This window comes from Podarcis bocagei (assembly GCF_964188305.1).
Source record: "Podarcis bocagei genome assembly, chromosome: 16".
Taxonomy (NCBI): Eukaryota; Metazoa; Chordata; class Lepidosauria; order Squamata; family Lacertidae; genus Podarcis; species Podarcis bocagei.
In genome coordinates this window covers 5,435,024-5,456,614 of record NC_138142.1, presented here as the reverse complement: position 1 = coordinate 5,456,614, position 21,591 = coordinate 5,435,024, and the positions used below count along the sequence as shown (strand labels likewise).

General features: G+C 44.3%; 1 protein-coding gene and 1 long non-coding RNA gene across 3 annotated transcripts; both read right to left on the bottom strand.

The window, feature by feature from the left end:
• Positions 1-354: 354 nt before the first annotated feature.
• On the bottom strand, positions 355-21,513 carry RNF34 (ring finger protein 34). 2 transcript variants are annotated; one of them, XR_014002960.1, is made up of 7 exons: positions 21,328-21,513; positions 5,500-5,718; positions 4,816-5,208; positions 2,760-2,816; positions 2,320-2,521; positions 1,076-2,016; positions 355-1,038 (listed from the first exon to the last, which is right to left on the bottom strand). XR_014002960.1 is itself a non-coding variant. In XM_081174991.1 (6 exons), exons 1-6 carry the CDS (start codon positions 21,331-21,333, stop codon positions 1,829-1,831), a joined length of 1,065 nt encoding a protein of 354 aa, XP_081031117.1. In that variant the 5' UTR covers positions 21,334-21,513; the 3' UTR covers positions 355-1,828. The 2 variants fall into 2 exon arrangements, 1 of the variants encoding a protein (XP_081031117.1); XM_081174991.1 differs by having other exon boundaries at positions 355-2,016.
• LOC308576126 lies at positions 9,148-9,687 on the bottom strand. The gene is made up of 2 exons (XR_014003112.1): positions 9,571-9,687; positions 9,148-9,507 (listed from the first exon to the last, which is right to left on the bottom strand). It is a non-coding gene; the product is annotated as an uncharacterized lncRNA (long non-coding RNA).
• Positions 21,514-21,591: the final 78 nt, after the last annotated feature.

Here is a 21,591-nt window from a genome sequence, read left to right as displayed (position 1 = left end):
GGAAACTGCTTGTGCTGCAGGGGCAAAAGAGAATCACACCCTTAATGCCACTTCTGCCTTGGGCTGGCAACTGGAGGCTAGATTGGCCTAGCAGCTCTGAACAGCCCTGGATTTAATTTTTTACCAAAATGACTTTTTGTACATCTGACTGCAGGAAGGTGACCTAGTTCTCTGGTTGATATGCAACTCATGTCTGCCTTGTAGTAATACTGACTGGGATTCCTTCCTTCAATGGATGTATAGCTTTCTATCTGCTAAAGACACCCACACACCCCTCAGTAGTCTGTGCTGGGGACAGTTTAGGAGCTTGGCCTTCCTGGCTCCCCAGTCAGGAGAGAAAGAAAAAAGTCAATGCCAGATAACAAAATGTTTTATTAAGTCAACAGCCATTGTTCAGAATGTTAGGGGTATGCTACATTCTCTTTATGTATGTACTCCCTGAACAAGGACTTGATCAGCTGATTTTCTGCACCTTATCTTTAAAAAAGATCTTTCTAAAAATAAAGCCATATTATCTTGCTCCCTTCTGAAAAATAAAGTATGAAAGTCATACATTCTGTCTTGGCTGGAGACTGAATGGTACTCCATCCCACTCAGTCTCAGAGCCTTCCCAGTTACTTAGTTCCCACAAACATTAAAATTTACTCTTGTGCGCACAAGCTTTACACTATCTGCTTTTGAGAAGCAAAACAGCAATACCTGCCTACTGTGCAACTTTTTAACTCCTTGTTAAGACATTCTGGGCCAGAATGACAGGATTGCCATTCTTCCTACAGAGGTGAGGCAGGACTTTAGGAAGAGGATAAAGACTTTTATCAAAATATTGCCATGTTGTTTCAGGTTTTTCCCCTCACAGCTCAAATTCAGTAAGGTTCTAATAGTAAAGTAATTGGTACTGTGCAGCCCCAAAAATTGGAGTAATGTGTTTCTTTCTTCACCATTTCAACCTGATTCTAGAGCTGAAGCTCCATATTTCCATACTCATTTCCACCAGATATGCTTTAGCTATGTCTTCTAGAAAACTGGAATGAAGGTATTCTGCAAGAAAAAACACTGAAATAGCTGTTCAGTAAACTTTGTAGTGCTTCTGAACAAAGGAAGCCATGATTCCTATTAAGGATTTGTTTTCTCTGAAGAAACCTTTCTACTTGGCTGTTCTATTACTCCATACTCATTTCATTGTAGGAAATTTCTAACATGTTAGAACTTATGAATAATCAAAACTGAATGGGTCACCTTAGAAGCAAGTATGGAGTAGGGTAGCTTTAGGTACTATGATTAAGGCTACTGCGCTTCATTAGGTACATGTGGAATTGGGACTAGAGCCCCATTGCCTGAATAAGAAACATTCACCAATCTGTCTGCTTGAGATGGGTGTGAGTGGTACATTTGAGGGCCCACTTGCATTTCATTTAACATTTAAAAGACTGCAGCTAACTATTCCTTGGGATGGTACACTTACTTTTAAATGCACTTGGGCATCATCACTCCTGCTGCTTGCTAGAAAGGCAGCACCCTGCTTCCTGGCCCTTCCACTGGGTAACGTGCGATATTCTTCAGAAGAGAGCAATGAGTAATGCTAGATTTGCTGCTGCATGTTAGATTCAACCAGTTTCTGGTTTTATCCAGGTAACACAGCTCTATCCTTAACAAGGCATCTGTCTGCCTGAGCAGAAGTACATTGGTCAAGCTCCTAAGCTTCTGTTCAGGATGCTATGAATTATTGGAACTGAGGCCTACCATGGGGCATCCAGACACGACTACCGTGGTCTGTGCCTCACCCCCAGAGAAAGCGCACTGAGAAGCCTCTGGTTTTGGTCTCCCACATTCATGACTTGAAGACGTGCACGGCTCTTACAACATACTGTCGGCAGATGGGACATTCGCTCATTCGCTTGCCGCATTTCGTGCAGGTGACCATGTGGCCGCACTCCAAAAGCACGCAATCAATCACTGCGTCCATGCAGATCCTGCAGAGGTTGTCGTCCTCATCATTCAGTTGAGGTTTCTCCCCCACTGCCAAGAACCAACAGAACCCATGTTAGAGAGGGAGGCATGCCATGACATAGGTCTTTTCAATTAGTAACCCCACACAAAGAATATTAAGCCAAGCTGCTTTAGTGCAGACTTGTTTATGCTAGACAAAGAAGCAATATTATAACTGCAACTTTAAAGTAGCGTGGAACTGTAGTTCTACACTTTGAGTCCATTTTTTGCATTAACAAAACATCAGGGCAGCCCCTAAGATGAAGGGCAAAGAAGGCTGTAACAATATGCAACATGCCCACCCCCAAACAAGTAGAGAATAAGTACACCTACAAGTCCTGTGATTTGCTTCATTCTCCCTGTAGAGCCTGCTCACTTTTTCCACCAGCTCCCATTTTTCACAGCATCCCGAGTAGTTGACAAAGTTGCGAGCAAGTATTTCCTTCAGCTGGCGAACATTTAGCCCTTCAATATCATCCAGGCTTGAAATATCAGATAGTGAGGCTCTTGCACGCTTCCTGGACTGCCCTGGGGTCTAAAATTCATAAGACGTCTATTAGCAAAGAAGTAGGCGGCATTAACTCTGTTTGCCTAATGGGGAAGGGAAGGCCTGGCACACATTAAATATGCATTTGTTTTAGAATGTTTCCAAGTCTTAAATTATTTTAAGACTTCATTTACAAATCTTGTATCGCTATATCAAATTAGGAAGTTCATTCTCTTTTTTTTAGTGACTGCAAGACCTAAATTTCACCGGGTGATTCACTTCTTACCTGCTCTGCATTTTCCTCCTCTTCACCAAGGTTTGCCAAGAGTCTCTCACTTTGTCCCTACACCCACAAGAGTATAAGCAAAATCCATATTAGGGCAATACCTTTAACAAAAGATTCCCAAATAGCACGCAAGCTTTTCGATTCTCCAAATTTTTCATCTAGGCTAGATGTTAAAGCAGCACAGGGGCAGGGGAGAGAAGAGTTGGCTGTTGGCAGCGCCACTGATTTTGCGGTAGTGGAGGAAGGGATCTTGCCAATTGCTCCGCTAGGTAGGACTTTGCAAATTAGAGAAATGTCCTTCCTAGAGTGGGACAGCGCTCTTAACAGTTCCTTTCTGGTTAGCTCTTGACAGGCAGGGCTTCAACAGGTTTGCTTGCCATCTTGTGCCACAGTCAAAGGCAAGCCTCATTCCTCCCTTCTTTTCTATCTATTCTGACTACCTATGTGGAAAGCAACACGATGGCCAGAAACAGTAACAATGTGAAAAAGCTTTATGGAATAATTCAAAACATCAGAAGTAACAAACTGACGTCTCTAAACGTCCTTAAATGAATCACGGTGCCGGACTTTACGCAGCGGAGAGCAAGCTGTGAAGCTTTGTATGATCAGCAAATGTCCAATTCTGATGTCCAAACTCTGAACTCTGAACAGTGTTTCCGGATGGCAACTACTGTTTCGTTCAGTTCTTCATCAGCCAATTAGTTCAACAAACACTCGTATGAGCACTGTTCCAGAGTATCATTCATTTTCATGTATATTATATCAATTCTAAAAAAGATTGGTTAATGAAAAAATTACACATCTTTCTACTTACAAGTTTTTGTTGAACTAATTGGCTGGTGAACTGAACAAAACAGTAGTTGCTAACCAGAAACACTGTTCAGCAGAGTTCAGAATTGGACATTTGCCGTTTTACACAAAGCTTTACAAGCTTGATCTCCGCTGGGTAAAGTCTGGCACCGTGACTTACTCAAGGACTTTCAGAGACTTCAGTGTGATAGTTTTGATGTTTTGCATTATTCCATAAAGTTTTCTATACTGTAATTGTTTCTGGCCATCCTGTTGCTTTCGATATTGCTGAGTTACATTTTTTGTTTACTTACTACTTACTACCTATGTGGAAAAGCAGAGAAAGAGTGAAGCCCTCTCTGGTGACTTGTTCAGGCATGGGTTGGAGATGAGATGGATAAACAAGAGTAGCAGGGGAACCTGGCAGAAAGCTGTGTGTCTCCCATCATGATTTTCTAGTAAACATTAGCTGGATCTGCTTGTCCTTGGCACACATGCATAGTGCCACAGACAAGGAAGCACTGTCGTGGGCTCCAATGGGTCATTCTGTCATTTCAGGAGGTTCACCACAAGTGGAGGCTGTTGTTCCCAGCACCTCTGAAGGGCCAGGAAATTTGGGAGTGGGAAGATGCAAGTCTCATGGGCTGGTGGATTCAGCACAGAGACCACTTTGCACAAAGGGAAAAATGTATATATAAAGTATATATACCACCTGATTGCAAGAAAACCTCAAAGCAATTTACAAAAAGAACTAAAAACATTTAGGATTATCAATACAAGACAATTAAAAACATTCAAAATATAATTAAAATCAACAGTAAGCTAAAAAGATTAAAGAGAGAACTTTCTACAAAACAAAAAAAGATTAAACAGGGATTTATCATGATAAGTTCAATATTCAAATCCGCCTCTGATCTTAGTCTTAAGATAGAATGGGAGCAAACATTCAAATAAAGGCATTTAGGTGCGATGTCGATATTAGGCTGCATCACAGCCTGCTGAGAACAAGAAACATAACCATAGTTGACGCCCTGTCCCAATTTCTGGAACTACAGAAACTGACTGCTACAATTCCTCTTTCTCTCCTCCAGATTACCACCACCTCCTCTGCCAGCAAGAGAAAAACACATGGATGCATTTTGCTATCTGTACTGTAATTAAGATGCAGAGCCAGAGGATCAGCTTCCAGGCCAAGCTCCACCCCTATTCCACCCTAGGGTACAGAGGGGCAGAAAGAGCCCAATTGCCCCACCCAATACTACCATACCTGTATCTGTAATTCATTTCCTGTGCTCTCATGCCTATGTGCGAAGTCTCCCTGAGAGGACGATACAGAACCTGACAGAGAAATAGGATGTGTAGAAAAACTAGAAGTCTGTGATCGTGCTGAATACAAGCTGCTAGTGTCTGTATCCTCTTCAGAAGCCAATCCATGATGGCACAGTACAAGATCTACCAAGTCTTCCTTTTCTCGACACGTATCTATAGGGATATTTCGAAGTATCAGGTACTGGCGCAAATCTTTGACTTTCAAACGCATTAGCTGCGGACGCTGGAATGCTGTCTCCTGCAACAACTGACATGTGGAGCATCTTCGGAGGGTCTCTTGCAAGACTGAACACATGGAGCAGAAATCCTTCTTGCACTCACAACAGACATGCTAAGTGCACACACAGAGGAGAAACAAGCCAGAAGAATGTTAACACAATTGTCACCAGTACCCAGACATCTTCTTTCCTCCAAGCACTATTTACATACACTTTAAGAAACCCACAAATACATCAAGCAGATTCAGAACACAGAAATATTGGGATTTACAATGTATACTACAAGCCGAGCCAGACTTCTTTCCTTGCCCCTGTCCAGCAATAGGCTTTTTGGGCCAAAGACTGGGGGTGGGGGAAGGCAGAGACATACAGCCCTCAAGTGACGGAAAGTGCTATATACTCACCCTTTTTCTGAACACAGAGAATGTGAGGCCACAAGATTTACAGACTAGATTAGATCCCCCTGCTGCTGAAGAGGTATACACGGTGAAGTCTGTACTTGGTGCAAATCTAAAGGGATTTGCTCCACCCCCAAATCCAGGTTGTTGGCCACGAACGGCTCCTGTCCCCATGACTTCATTCAACAACCCACAACAGGAAGCCCACATGGACGTTGCTCCCGCCTGTAAGACACAAACACAAGCCAAGGGGGTCAGCTAGTAATTCTCCTGAATTGACCAGCCTCTCCTGACCATAAGGAAAACAAACACACCTCTCTCAGTGCTAAACTTGTGGTAGTGCTAACATCATGATAGCCACATAACCAAAGAAGAAAACAGAGTATCCCTTCTACGGATAGGCTACCTTGAGGAAAGGAATTGGAATCCCCCTTAACAAAACAGCAAAAACTGCATATTTGTTGCACAGGAAGCCTATTTTCAAAAGGGCCCCAGCTCTGCAGAAAGCATTCTGGAAGAAGTACTTTGTTTTGTTTCTGTAGCAGTCATTCTAGGAGCACAGTACACCATTTCCAGAATGTTGGCAACTGAACAATTGTCATGATAGATGTAGAAAAAGGAGAAAACCTGTTTCAGTCCCACTGCACAAATTGAGAGAGACTAGTCCAGCAACACCAAGACAGCAAAACTAGCAACTATCAAAACCATCTTTTCCTTTTTTATTTTAAGAAAAATGCACACCACCTTTGTTCCCTTGTCCTCATAATCCTATCTATAATTTATATATATATATATTTAATAATAATTTTTATTACATTTTTTCCAATTACAGATAGAACAGAAAAAAGAAAAAGCAGAAAAGATAAAAAAGAAAAAGAAGAAAATCAAACCATTTCAGCAACTTATTTCAACTTTCCATCGAACTTCCCCACATCTCCCGCACAGTGCATTCTTAACAATAAATTTGTCAGCAAGTTATAATCTTGTTTCATGTGTTTCTTTTGTACTTTCAATCACAGTTTAAGTTTAAATCCCTTATTTTCCATTTACTCTAGAGACATAGCATAATGTCATTTTTAACCATTTAAACTTTGATTCTTTCAAAAATGTTATCCAATTTCATATATAATCCACTCTCCTTGCTGGGGCTAACCTTCCAAATCATGCGGCATCTTATAGTTCATATAACTTATAATACTTTTGCAAATAGTCCTTAATTTTTTTCCAATCCTCCTCCATTGCTTCTTCTCCCGAATCTCGGATCCTGGCAGTCATCTCAGCTAGCTCCATGTAGTTCATCAATTGCGTCTGCCAATCTTCCAGTGTGGGCAAATCTTGAGTCTTCCAATACTTGGCGATAAGGATTCTTGCTGCTGTGGTAGCGTACATAAAAAAGGTTCTATCCTTCTTTAACACCTTCTGACCGACAATGCCCAGAAGGAAGGCCTCCGGTTTCTTAGGGAAGGTGTACTTAAACACCTTTTTTAACTCATTATAGATCATTTCCCAGAAGGCCTTCACTCTTGGACAAGTCTACCAAAGGTGAAAGAATGTCCCCTCAGCCTCCTTACATTTCCAACATTTATTATCAGACAAATGGTATATCTTAGCAAGCTTGACTGGGGTCATGTACCACCTGTATACCATTTTCATAATGTTTTCTTTCAAGGCATTACATGCCGTAAACTTCATACCGGTGGTCCATAACCTTTCCCAGTCCTCAGACATGATATTATGACCAATGTCCTGAGCCCATTTTATCATGGCTGATTTGACTGTCTCATCCTGAGTATTCCATTTAAGCAGCAAGTTATACATTCTCGATAATACCTTGGTCTTTGGTTCTAACAACTCTGTCTCAAGTTTCGATTTTTCCACCTGGAATCCTGTTTTTTTGTCTAACTTAAAAACCTCATTAATTTGGGCATAATGAAACCAATCTTGCACCTTACCCTTTAATTTTTCAAAGCTCTGCAACCTCCAATTATCTCCAATGTTTTCTATTATTTCCCAATATTTCGGCCAACCGGCCTCCATATTAGGTTTTTTCCGAGCCTTGGCCTCTATTGGTGATACCCACCTCGGGGTTTTACTTTCCAATAAGTCTTTGTATTTTTTCCAGACCATAAATATTGCTTTTCTGACAATATGGGTTTTAAACATTCCATGTGTTTTTGCCTTGTCATACCACAAGTATACGCATGCCAACCTAACAAATTATTAAAGCCTTCCAGATCTAGGACATCAGTGTTTTCTAACAGAATCCAATCTTTCATCCAGCAGAAGGCAGCAGCTTCATAGTATAACCTTAGGTCTGGCAGGGCAAACCCCCCTCTTTCCTTTGCATCAGTTAATATTTTAAACTTTATTCGGGGCTTTTTGCCCTGCCAAACAAATTTCGAAATATCCTTCTGCCACTTTCCAAAACATTCCACTCTGTCCACAATCTGCAAGGCCTGAAACAAAAACAACATTTTTGGCAAAACGTACATTTTTATAGCTGCAATTCGGCCTAACAAGGATAGTTTCAATCTTGACCAGATTTCTAGGTCTTTTTTAACTTCTGACCAACATTTCTCATAGTTGTCTTTAAATAAGTTCAGGTTCTTAGAAGACAGATTAACCCCCAGGTATTTCACTTTTTTGACAATGTTTAGATCTGTTTCCTTCTGAAACCCATCTGTTTCAGTAGCTGTCAAATTTTTCCCTAATACCTTAGTTTTTTGTTTATTCAGCTTAAAACCCGCCACCCGACCAAATTTCTGAATCAATTCTAAAACTCTTTTTGTACTAGATTCTGGCTCCTGTAGTGTTAAAACCAAGTCATCTGCGAATGCTTTCAGCTTATATTGTTTCGCTCCGACCCGTATTCCCTGTACCTGCCGATCCTTCCTGATCATATTCAGCAACACCTCCAGGACCGAGATAAATAATAGAGGGGATAGAGGGCACCCCTGTCGTGTTCCTTTTTCAATAGAAAACTCTTCTGTCACCACATTGTTCACTATCAATTTAGCCTTTTGTTCTGAATAAATTGCTTCTATTCCATTCTCAAACCCCCGTCCCACTCCCATCCCTTCCAAGTTTTTCTTCATAAACTTCCAAGAAATATTATCGAAGGCCTTCTCCTCATCAATAAATATTAGCACTGCTTTGGTGTTAATATTTGTTTGCAACAGTTCCAAAATGTCAATAATGTTCCTAGTATTGTCAAACAAATGCCTACCTGGGAGAAAGCCTGCTTGGTCCTTATGAATTACTTCATTTAGTACTTTTTTAAATCTATTTGCCAAAATGTCTGCAAATATTTTGTAATCCACGTTTAGGAGTGAGATGGGACGGTAGTTCTTAAGTTGGGACTTTTCAGTTTCCACTTTGGGTATCAATGTGATGAATGCTTCTTTCCACGTTTCTGGTGCCCTCCCTCCCCCCATAATCTGGTTGCCAACCTCCATCAATGGTTGTATCAAATAGTCTTTTAGCGTCCTGTAGTACTTGGAGGTAAGTCCGTCAGGGCCTGGGGATTTGCCTAGCTGCATGTTCTGAATGGCTATCTATAATTTATAACCTGCACTTCTCACTTCAAAAGTTCAAGAAAGCAACATAAAGCTATAGTTCAGTGATAAAGTTAATCTTTGTTTAGATTTCAAACTACCTTATTTTTCCATGTATAACTCGCCCCTGTGTATAACACGACCCCTATTTTTTGGGACTCAAAATTGAGGAAATGGGGGAAGATTGCACAAGTTGTTGAGCTTTTTTTTGGGGGGGTTTGCCGACAATCGCTCACCTGACGCTGCCAATCGCACTCATCCATGAAGCCACTAATCGTATGCCCGCTCGCTGCCAGCAGCCGACAATCACACGACCGATTGCCACAGCAGCCAATCGCCAGCAGACCTGGCCACAGCAACCATTCACACACACACCCCAACGCCGCTGACAATCTCCTGCTTGAGGCAGCAAGACGACCCCAAATTTTTAGCATTGCTTTTTAATTAAAAAAAACCTTGTCTTAGACACGGAAAAATATGGTATGCCCACAGAACATATGACCTCTAAACTGGAACAAAAGACCATATTAGTGGTGGTGCATCAGGCCAGGTTAAAAACATTGTGTGCTACATCCAATATGATTTCTCATCATACAATTCACATAAAAATATATTCCTTTATTCACTTACGAATTTTCTAGAAGGTCAATAGTTAAGTTAGTTACTAGAGGATAGTTTTATATGAACCAGCAGTGAGAAAGTTATGGGCTACTTTTTTGACCCAACATAATGTCAACTAAGGGACACGGGTCGCACTGTGGGTTAAACCACAGAGCCTAGGACTTGCCGATCAGAAGGTTGGCGGTTCGAATCCCCACGACAGGGTGAGCTCCTGTTTCTCGGTCCCTGCTCCAGCCAACCTAGCAGTTCGAAAACACACCAGTGCAAGTAGATAAATAGGTACTGCTCCGGCGGGAAGGTAAACAGCATTTCCGTGCGCTGCTCTGGTTCGCCAGAAGCTGCTTAGTCATGCTGGCTACATGACCCCAAAGCTATACGCCAGCTCCCTCGGCCAATAAAGCGAGATGAGCGCCGCAACCCCAGAGTCGGCCACGACTGGACCTAATGGTCAGGGGTCCCTTTACCTTTACTTTAATGTCAACTACCAAGCAGATTTTTTAAAAAATCTAAATGAAATGGAGAACTTTACCAAATTAAGTTTTGATCATTTGATTAACTGTGTGCCAGGTAATACAGCTTTTCTGAAGGGGGGGGGGGAGAGAGAGAGAGACAGAGAGACGGACGGATGTACATACATACACTGCCTTTTCCCCTGATGGGACTCAAAAGGAGTTTATAGATAAAAAAAAGATAAAAACAGAAAAATCAAGGTTCCTGGACCATTCTCATTATTCCTTCATCTAAACCTCCTCTCTTCGATTTAACTGTGCCCGTCTTTCAGAATGCATAGTCTCATTTGTGTCCCATTAAGCACCCAGCTTACTTTTCAAGGAACAGCCACTTTCTCTGCTAGACATCTAGACTAGAGATGACTGAGACTGATTTCACTGAGAAAAGCAAAAAATGAATGGTGCTTGCACACTTAATTCTTGAGCCCTGGGTACCAAACTGATTCCAGGGGATAACATCACTTGATGGATCACAGTTGATGCTAAAAGGGCTAAAATCCCATCTAAAATGGCATCTGGCATTCTGCTAAGAAGCACCATGCTCTTCTCAGCAACATTTACATAAGCCGAGTTTGCAAGATCAGAATATAGTATTTAAGCTAATAACTATTTTAGCAAAAGAAAATGTGTGTGAAAAACTGCCAGCATATAAACCCAGGGGAAAAAGACACAGCAAGTCAGGCAACCAACTTCCTGTTTCTTCCTAGACTTTTATTTTACACACAGTAGTTATTGTCTTGAAGGATGTGTTAAGTTAACCATTCCAATGTAACTCAAACAGCCCAGCACTTTCCAAGGCAACATTTAAGACTGAGGGCATAATTGGTTGGAAATGCATCCTATGAAATGCAGGTAGGTTACAGCTGAGCATATACTTGCTATAAGTAGTACCCATCTGCTGAAGTGAGGCTTGCACAAGAAAACACTATTAATGGATTGGGCCCTGAGCTGGTATTGCCTATACTACAAACCATTGTGTGAGTTTAAATAAACTCTTCTAACAAGACCACACCAAAATAAGCTGCATCACAATCCATGGGTAGACACAACAAAATAAAAGAGTAAGTGTGGTGATGGACATTTTTGACAGGTAGGAAAAGAGTGATGTTTCAGTTACCTCAGCTATGTAATTTTACAAGGCTATAAAAATGCCAGAAACCTAAACATTTTATATTATTTTCCTAGCTATGATCCCAGGAATCAAAAACGTATCTTAATATTGTGTAAATGCACACACAAGTACACACACTAAACAAAGTGAACTGTTAGCTCCCGAAAGGTTGTGAGATTTAGAAAAGAGATTTAAATTAATCACATTTAAGTTTGGGCTCTTTTCTTATTTCTGAGCCAAAGCAGTAGAATTCAAACAGAATTAATACAGATCATGACTTATAGCCAAGAAGAAAGAACCTGACTATATCTAAGTGTTTTGAGATGAGGTCCCTTTGAACTTCATGACAGAGCAAGTTATTTAGTTAAACTGAACACATTATAACTCTTGCACAGTTCACTTAATTTTTATTTTATTTTAGTTAAAAGCACCTAATTTTTGTGGTAGTTTGATGCAAAGGTATTGGAATCTTATACTTTACAAAGGCCAGGATTAGCCCTCCCAATACAATGACAAGAACATGTGCCAGATGAATACACAAAATTCTATGAAAAACTTGTACTATAAGTGTAGCCCTATATAGAGCACATTGCAATAATGCAAGCCAAAGATTACCAACATACAGACATCAGTAGCCAGGCTACCCCAGTTCAGAAATGGTCAAAGCTGGTAAACTGCACTTCTAACCACTGAGGTCAGCTGTGCCTCTACCAACATAGATTTATCCTCAAACTATAAACTTGTGGTACAGTGTCTCAGAAGCCAAACATTTTGTTTTTCGAACGCCGAAAACCCAGAAGTACTTGCTTCCGTTTTCAAACATGCCTCGGAAGTCAAACAGCTTCTGCTGCGTGTTTTTCCATTTTTCCAATTGAACTTGCAGCCAGCCCTTTGCGCCTCGGTATTTGAACGTTTCGGAAATCAAATGGTCTTCCAGAACAGATTACATTCGAGAACTGAGGTACCACTGTACTTATAATTGTTGCACCACAACCCTCTCAATCACCTTTCCCAAAAAGGGGATTTGCAATCGGGAGGTAGTTGTCACAAAGCAATGGGTTTTGATAACTTCCACTGGACATTTTACAATAAAGTGCAGTGAACGCTAATGTAGCAACAAAACTGCTGTAGAGGGGCTCAAGTGCCTTGCAAACAAGTCACTGTGGGCTTCCAAAGAGTCTAAAATTCCATTCCCTATAGATATTAACAAGCCCCAGATAATACAAAAAGCTCAACTGGGCAGCTACTTGAAGATGCGATGGAGACAGAGAAGTGGGCCTTCTTCACCGTGCGCAACATCACACAGCAGCCACAATTATAATTTTAAAGAGCAGTGCACATAGGCTGGTGGGCACAGCACAAGAGAGCAACCAGGAACCCAGGAATTCCATGAAGGCATTTTTATCAGAAACCCATTTGCTGAGGTGTGGCTCTTTATCCTAGTTGCTATAATAGCCAATTATATCATGTCTGTACATATTTTACTGGATTTTACATACTTCTTCTAAAGTGTGATGTTGTATACCGTTGGAAACTTTTCTTAAAAAGTGAAAGCAAAAATGAAAGATCTTGTCAGGCTTCTTAAGAAACCTGTAAAGGAGACGCAGCACTGTTACATCAAAAGCTGCAGGAAGCTTAAAAACAAGCTACACAGGACAGGGCAAATGGGATTAAATTCCAAAGACGGGCTTTAGATGAGCCGCCCTCAAGAGTTACCCAAGGACTCAGTGTTCTCCTGCCCTCTGGCAAGATTTAGATAATTTCTCTTACGTATACTTAAGCCAAATTTAAAAGGGGTTGATGGAATGTTAATCAGGCAAGCCTTTGGGACATCCAACTCCACATACTTATATTTTGCCCAATATTAAAAAACTGGGAGAAGGTGCCTATAGGCTACCAGTAATCAACAGCAATTGAAAGAGGAAAGGAGGTAGAGATGAGATATTCTTCTGTTGCAACCTCCTTAGTGAGCAGGACTGTAGTTATCTACAGATTAAAGTCCAAATTCCTAAGACTCTGATGCTGGTTGTCCACCAACAAGTTGTTCTCTTTTTGAGATGGGTATACCTATAAAATTATCTTATATCAATTCAGTAATATTTGCATTCAAGTCTGACTCAGGTACTGGAAGGTGGTGGGCCTTTATCTCTTGCAAAAACCACTTAAATGGAAGCACATTCCTATGTTCTTCTGCTAATCCAGAGCAGCTATTCACCTCTGGCACCAAACTTGGATTAGACCTGTCTTCATCCAAAACATTATGATTAAACAACACAATCCATGGCTCTTGGCTCTACAGAACAATGCTAATGAAGGTGTATAACTTTGCAAAAAACCCAGAGGTGAAAAACTACATGTGTAACATGGAGCGTAAGCACTACCCCTGCAGGATTCAAGAAAACTCTCAAGTTTTGTCCTCATCACCACATGCTGCATGCACTTAGTTGGCACCAATATGTTTAGGAACAGTAAGAGCTGTTCAGCAGTGGAACAGACTGCAACGAGAGGTGGTGGACTCTTCTTCCTTTGAGGTTTTAAACAGGTTGGATGGCCATCTGTCATGGATGCTTTAGCTGAGATTCCTGCATTGCATGCAGTTGGACTAGATGACCCTTGGGATCCCTTCCAACTCTAAGATTCTATGATTCTATAATCCAACTGCCAGGTTTTTATGGGGGGGGGGTTCCTCCTCCAGTTGCCACCCCCACAGCACCTGCAAAATCATTTGGCCCCAAGAAAAAGCAGTAATAGATTCTTCCAAACAAATTTCCTTTTCCATTTTATTCTAATGTATTAAAGGTAAAGGTACCCCTGCCCGAACGGGCCAGTCTTGACAGACTCTGGGGTTTGTGCGCCCATCTCACATCTATTGGCCGGGGGCCAGCGCTGTCCGGAGACACTTCTGGGTCACGTGGCCAGCGTGACAAAGCTGCATCTGGCGAGCCAGCGCAGCACACGGAACGCCGTTTACCTTCCCGCTGGTAATAATAATAATAATAATAATAAATTTTATTTATATCCCGCCCTCCCCAGCCAAAGCCGGGCTCAGGGCGGCTAACAACAATCAAATAATCAGTAAAATAATCACACAATCTAAAAATATTCATTATAAAAATTAATTAAATCAAATTGATGGCAACCAATTAAGCAGAATTATGTGTAGGTTGCCAGAGGAGGGAGTCAGGCTGCGCCCTGACCAAAGGCCTGGCGGAACAACTCTGTCTTGCAGGCCCTGCGGAAAGATGTCAGGTCCCGCAGGGCCCTAGTCTCTTTTGACAGAGCATTCCACCAGTTTGGAGCTGCAGCCGAGAAGGCCCTGGCTCTAGTTGAGGCCAGCCTAACCTCTCTGAGGCCTGGGACCTTGAGGATGTTATTATTTGCAGACCGTAGGTTTCTCTGTGGGGCATACCAGGAGAGGCGGTCCCGTAGGTACGAGGGTCCTAGGCCGTATAGGGCTTTAAAGGTTAAAACCAGCACCTTAAACCTGATCCTGTACTCCACCGGGAGCCAGTGCAGCTGGTATAATACCGGATGAATGTGCTCTCGCAGCGGAGACCCCATAAGGAGTCTCGCCGCGGCATTCTGCACCCGCTGGAGTTTCTGGGTCAGTCTCAAGGGCAGCCCCACGTAGAGCGAGTTACAATAATCCAGTCTGGAGGTGACCGTCGCATGGATCACAGTGGCTAGGTCAGGACGAGAGAGATAAGGGGCCAACTGCTTAGCTTGGCGGAGATGAAAAAATGCCGCCTTTGTTATAGCTGTAATCTGCGACTCCATAGAGAGGGAGGTATCGAAGATTACACCCAAACTCTTAACGGACGGTGCTGGCACTAATTGCACCCCCGCAAGAGATGGGAGTTGCCCCCTCGATCCCATATCGTCCCGCCCCAGCCAGAGGACCTCTGTCTTCGAAGGATTTAACTTCAACCGGCTCCCACGTAACCATCCAGCCACAGCTTCCAGACATCTGGTCAGTGTGTCTGGGGCCGAGTCAGGATGGCCATCCATCAACAGATAGAGTTGGGTGTCATCAGCATACTGATGGCAACCCAGCCCAAAACTCCGGACAAGCTGGGCGAGGGGGCGCATAAAGATGTTAAAAAGCATCGGGGAGAGAATTGCACCCTGAGGCACTCCACACACCAAGGAGTGGCGTGATGACAATTCCCCCCCAAGCGCCACCCTCTGTCCCCGACCAGAGAGAAACGAGCGCAGCCATTGAAGGACTGTGCCCTGGATCCCCACGTCGGCAAGGCGGTGGTCCAGGAGTTCGTGATCGACCATGTCAAAGGCTGCTGACAGATCTAGAAGAATCAGCAGCCCTGACCCGCCTCGATCCAGCTGCCTGCGGAGATCATCTGTTAGGGCGACCATAGCCGTCTCGGTCCCATGACCAGCACGGAAGCCGGACTGGAATGGGTCCAGAGCAGATGTTTCATCCAGAAACCTACCAAGCTGTTCAGCAACCACTCTCTCAATCACCTTACCCAGGAATGGAAGATTCGAGACCGGGCGGTAATTGGATAGATCTGAGGGATCTAATGATGTTTTCTTTAAGAGCGGACGCACCACCGCCTCCTTCAGTTCCCCTGGGAATATCCCGGTGCCAAGGGACAAATTGATGATATCCCCCAGGGGGCCCCGCACCTCGTCTGGACACGCTCTAATCAGCCATGACGGGCACGGGTCAAGAGGACAGGTGGTGGGCTTTCCAGCTTGGAGGAATCTGTCCACATCGGCTGGAGATATCCGGTCAAAGTGGTCCAATACTGGACCCGAGGACAGTCGAGGGGCCTCCAGTTCCTTTATTGTATCCAAATTGGCAGGGAGGTCATGGCGGAGCGACAAGACCTTCTCCGCAAAAAAGCTCGCAAATGCCTCACAGCTGTGTGTCAGATTGTTATTTAAATTTGGCTGTCCCTCAAGGGACGTTAAAGACCGAATTATACTAAATAATTGCGCCGGGCGAGAGCTAGCGGATGCAATGGAGGCCGCGAAGTAAGACTTCTTAGCAGCCTTCACTGCCATCTCATAGGTTTTCATAAAAACCCTATAAGATGTTCTTGAGGCTCCGTCACGGGCACCCCGCCATACTCGCTCTAGCCGTCTGAGGTCCCGCTTCATTTTCCGAAGCTCCTCGGTAAACCAGGGAGCCCGGTTTCTGCGGGTCGCAGAGGGCGCTTAGGTGCGATCTCATCAATGGCTGCCAGGAGCTGGTAAGCGGTACCTATTTATCTACTTGCACCCGGGGGTGCTTTCGAACTGCTAGGTTGGCAGGCGCTGGGACCGAGCAGCGGGAGCGCACCCTGCCGCGGGGATTCGAACCGCCGACCTTTCGATCGGCAAGCCCTAGGCGCTGAGGCTTTAGCCCACAGCGCCACTAATGTATTAATTGATAGTTATTATTGCAATGATCTTATGTAAACTGCTTTATGAGGTCCCCCTGAAAAATGGTATAGTATATAACTACCCTAAATAAATAGTACATTAACACAACAGCAAAACAGGAAATCACACAGCAGGGGAAAAAGAATTTCCCTTTGCTAAGAGAAGACTACGCTCCACAGCTCTGGAGCCAACACAGAAAAAGCTCTGCTCCTCAGAGATAACACACTTATTGGGCTAGGAAACATAACCGGGACGTTGGCTTCATGGGCCGATCCTAACACACTAGGTGGGTAAATATTATATGGGAAAGGTGCTTCTAAAGCTGCTGGGGGGCAAGATATTATAGGGCTTTTAAGGTCAAAAGAAACACCCTGAACTGGGCTCAAAACAAACAGAAAAGATGCACACAGCTCACATCAACAGACACCTGTGAACAAAGAGTCAGAACAGGAGCATTCTGTTTATTACATGTACAACAGTTTATAAATAAAAATTCCACCCACTCCTTCCCTCGAGTTCAGCCCACCCTATTTTAACATTTACAACAAATGTAACAGAGTTTTATAGCACCTTGAAGTGGCACTTTGGCCCACTGTTTAGTTTCTCTCTTTACCTCAGTGTTATGCATGTGTTAGGGCTGCAACATTTAAACTGGTTAATAATTAAGAATATTTGATCAAATAAGAACATACCACAATTCATTTGGCAGTCCTTTTTTAAGTTGTTGATTTTACTAGTACAGTGGTGCCTCGCAAGATGAAATTAATTCGTTCCGCGAGTTTTGTCGTCTTGCGATTTTTTTCCTCTTGCGAAGCACGGTGTCGGGAAAGTTTTGGAAAAGCTTCAAAAATACCAAAGTCTTTAAAAACCTCAAAAAAGGCTACCACACTGCGTTCTATGAGTTGCTCCTCGAAGTCAAGTCGCAACTGTATTAACGGTGTTAAGAAAAAGGAAACAAACTTGCAAGACGTTTCCGTCTTGCGAAGCAAGCCCATAGGGAAAATCGTCTTGCGAAGCAGCTCAAAAAACAAAAAAACCTTTCGTCTTGCGAGTTTTTTGTCTTGCAAGGCATTCGTCTTGCGAGGTACCACTGTACAGAAATTATAAAAAATGGTGACAGGCAGGTGGCACTTTAAAGAAGAGTGCTCCTCTTTTTCCTGCACACAGGAGGGAACAGATGGAATTCCCATTCCCTCCTCTGCTGGATTCCAGCAAGCCACTAATTTTTGTGGGCTTATTTAGACACTGTTATATTCACATGCACATTTATTCATACTTAATTGATCAGCTAATACATATTTGATTATTTGGTTAACAGTGAAATCCTGTGCATGTTTACTCAAAAGTCATGTTGTGTTCAGTGGTATTTACTCCCAAATAAACATGCACTCTCTGATTTCTTTAATCAGCTGAACAGCCCTTGTGTGTATATATCATATACTACACACACAGGATACTTATTACATTTATATGAGTGGATTTTCTAGAACCTTGATTTTATCTTGCTTTCTGCTGCTATTTTAAACTGGCTTTGCTTATTAAGGTTGTTTTTTGTTTTTTTAGATTAATAAGAAATCACAGATTGCATTATCTTTCTCCATTATGCTGATCTTATGTACACCTTGTATTTTTTTTTAGAAAAAAGGCAGAGTATAAAGAGGTGCTAAAAATATATCTGAGGAGAAAACTTCCTGTGTGGGATGAAGTAAGTTCTGGTCCACAACCTATTCTGTCACAACAAGACTGCATTCCTAAACATGCACTTCCTTGGGAATAAACCCCACCAAAACCACTGATTTACTACTTCCAACTAAACATGCATAGAGTCAGCCTACATTGGCCTGTGCCAACCTGTTGCTAATTCAAAACACCAGGTTGGCAAAGGCTGGAATCCTACACAAATACTTTCCAGTAAATGGGCAGCAATTCTGCACACAGACATTCATCTGGGAGTAATCCCCACTAAACCCAGTAAAATGAGGCTACAATTCTGTAACCACCTAACCTGGGAGTAAGCTCAGATCTGGGCAGATCAACACCAGTGTCAGAAACTCAAATATATAAGCTAATTGCCAAACAGCAGCTTAAACCTAGGCTATGGTTATGTAGCTCATGAGGTGACCTTGGGCCCGTCACAGCCTCTTAACCTACCTCGCAGGGTCATTGCAGGGATTAAATAAGATGGGGCTGAACCGTGTACCGTATTTTTTGCCCTATAGGATGCACTTTTCCCCCTCCAAAAATGAAGGGGAAATGTGTGTGCGTCCTATGGAGCGAATGCAGGCTCCTTGGCTTCAGCGATAGCAAAGCGAAGCCTCCGAAGCCTGCTCTGGAGGCTTTGCGTTGCTTTCGCTGAAGCCAGGAGAGTCTGCTCTTGAAGGCTGGCTGTGGGGGAAAGCAGCTCTTCCCCCATCGCCAGCCCCAGAGGATGGGGGGCAGCGGGAAGGCGCGCGACACCTTCACGCTGCTCCCCGACCCCACTTTGAGCTGCATGCTCTTTAAAGGCTGCGCGGCTCTTGGGGGCTTTTCCCGAAGGAGGGAGAAGGGACTGACTGGCTGAGTCAGTCTCTTCTCCCTCCTGTGGGCTTTTGCGGGAGATGGGGGAATTCCCCCACCTCCCGCAAAAGCACCCAGAAGCCGTGCACTTTTTAAAGGCTGCGCGGCTTCTGCCGGCTTTTCTATGAGGTGGGGGAATTCCCCCACCTTGCAGAAAAGCCTGCAAGAGCCACGCAGCCTTTAAAGAGCACGCAGCTCTTGGGGGCTTTTCCCCAAAGAGGGAGAAGGGACTGACTGGCTGAGTCAGTCCCTTCTCCCTCCTGTGGGCTTTCGCGGGAGGTGGGGGAATTCCTCCACCTCCCGCAAAAGCAGGGAGGTGGTCTTGGAGTAGCGCACAGGCTGCGTGCAGCCTGTCCGCTGCTCCCAGAGCTGCGTGCGCGGGGGGGGGATCATATTTTTTCCCTTGATCCCCCCCCCCGAAAACTAGGTGCGTCCTATGGGCCGGTGTGCCTTATAGGGCGAAAAATACGGTACTCCTTGGAGAAAAAGGTGGGATATAAATGAAATACATTAGTTCTCATGCTTATCTGCTTAAGAAAGCTGGAGGGGCCAGTCAGATGGAGATATCAGTCGCCAACCTGGCACCTAGAGATTTCCAGAGAGTCGCAATTGGACCTGCGCCAGTCACAAATGCACCTGGCATCTGGGGCATTGCTTACACTGATCCACACCATACAAATAAAACATATCCCACACCCATTATCCCCCCTCCAAATAATTCTGGAAACTGTAGCTTGTTAAGGATGTTGTGAATTGTATTTCAGTTCCCAGGATTCTTCAAGGGAAGTCCATGGGATTTAGATGTGTGGCAAATGTGCTTTTAAATTTTATTTTATTTGTTTCATAAAATTTATATACTGCTGGATTGCAAAAAAAACCCCTCAAGAGTTTACAAAACATAAACCAGTAAAATTAAGAAAAAATCACAACCATACTTTAAAGTTAAAATACTAAAGCAGATAAAAATTACCTCAATTTTCTAAACAACTACATAGGTGATAATGTTTCTAGCAGGTGCCAAAGAGAGCAGTGAAGCTGCCTGCTTGATCTCAATAGGCAGCAACTTCCAAAGTGTAGGTGCTGCCATACTAACAAGGTCTTACAAAGTGGAGCAAGTCTTACATGTCACCCATAGCAGTGTCAATTCCACCTACTGAAGCAGTCAAGTGGGCACATGTTGGGTAAGGCGATCTCTTAAGTAAACCAGTCCCAAGCTGCTAAGGGCTTTATATGCTAATAGTAACACCTTGACCTTGGCCAAGTAGCAAATCGGCAGCCAATGCAGAGCACAGGTGAGGTATGCCTCCGTCCTGTCAGCACTTGCGCAGCAGCATTCTGCACTCACTGCAGCTTCCGGCTCAAGCACAAGGGAAGCCCCACACAGAATGCACTGCAGTAATCCAGTCCTGATGGTGCAGATCTGTGCCACGCTGTGCTACACAGGACAGACCCACTGAAATCAGTGGAGTTAAGTAAGCCACAGCTAACTGAAGTCAGTTTATTTTAACGCGTCTCCTCCAAGAATGACTTCCTCAGGAAAAAACCAGCCCTGGTGGATACAGCCCAGAGAGACTTCCTTCTCTGCGCGCGCTTGTGTGTGTCCCCCGGGGGTCCCTGCAGGCGCTGGAAAGCTCCAGCTGTCTGGCTTCACCCCCCAAAGGCACACACTCCCATCCCGTCCCGAGCCAAACGGAGGCCAAAGATCTATCTGGATTATGTTGTCACAGGCACCCGAGTAAACACGCCGTAGGAGCGCGCTGTCAAAGTCTTCTGGAGGCGCCACAGGACTCCCGGGGTTTTGCCGGATAAAGGGGCCCCCGCCCCCCTCCTCCCGGGGGGCAGCAAGGCGCCCTTTTAACCCCCCCCCATTGACAGGCGAGCGCGGGGGGGGGGCTGTTACCGTTACTTCGTCACCTTCAAGAAAAGGCTCCGCCCCTGGCCAGCCCCGCCTCTTCCCTTGCTGCCCCCTCCAAAATGGAAGACAACCCCCCCTTCCCTCAAAAAAACACACCCCACCTACCTGCCTCCCCACCTTCACTCCCCCCCCCACTTTTCAGGGTGTCCCTCAAACCTGCCCCCCCTCCCCGGGTCGCACCTTCATGGCCGCTTCGGCGCCTCCTTCCTTCGCCTCAGCGGAGACGGTCTTGCGGGGGAGGGGCGCCTGCCTCCCCAACGGTCTCCCTCGCGCCGCCGCCTCGATATGCGCATGCGCCGCACCCTCCCTTCCGCGGAGAAGGGCCTGGCGCCGGGACCACCCACCAAGCCGAGCTCGGGAGGGGCCCGGGAAGGACTCGGCTCGCCTCCCCAACAAGCGCCACCCCGCCTCCCCATTGGCTGCCCTTGGAGCCCAATCAGAAGG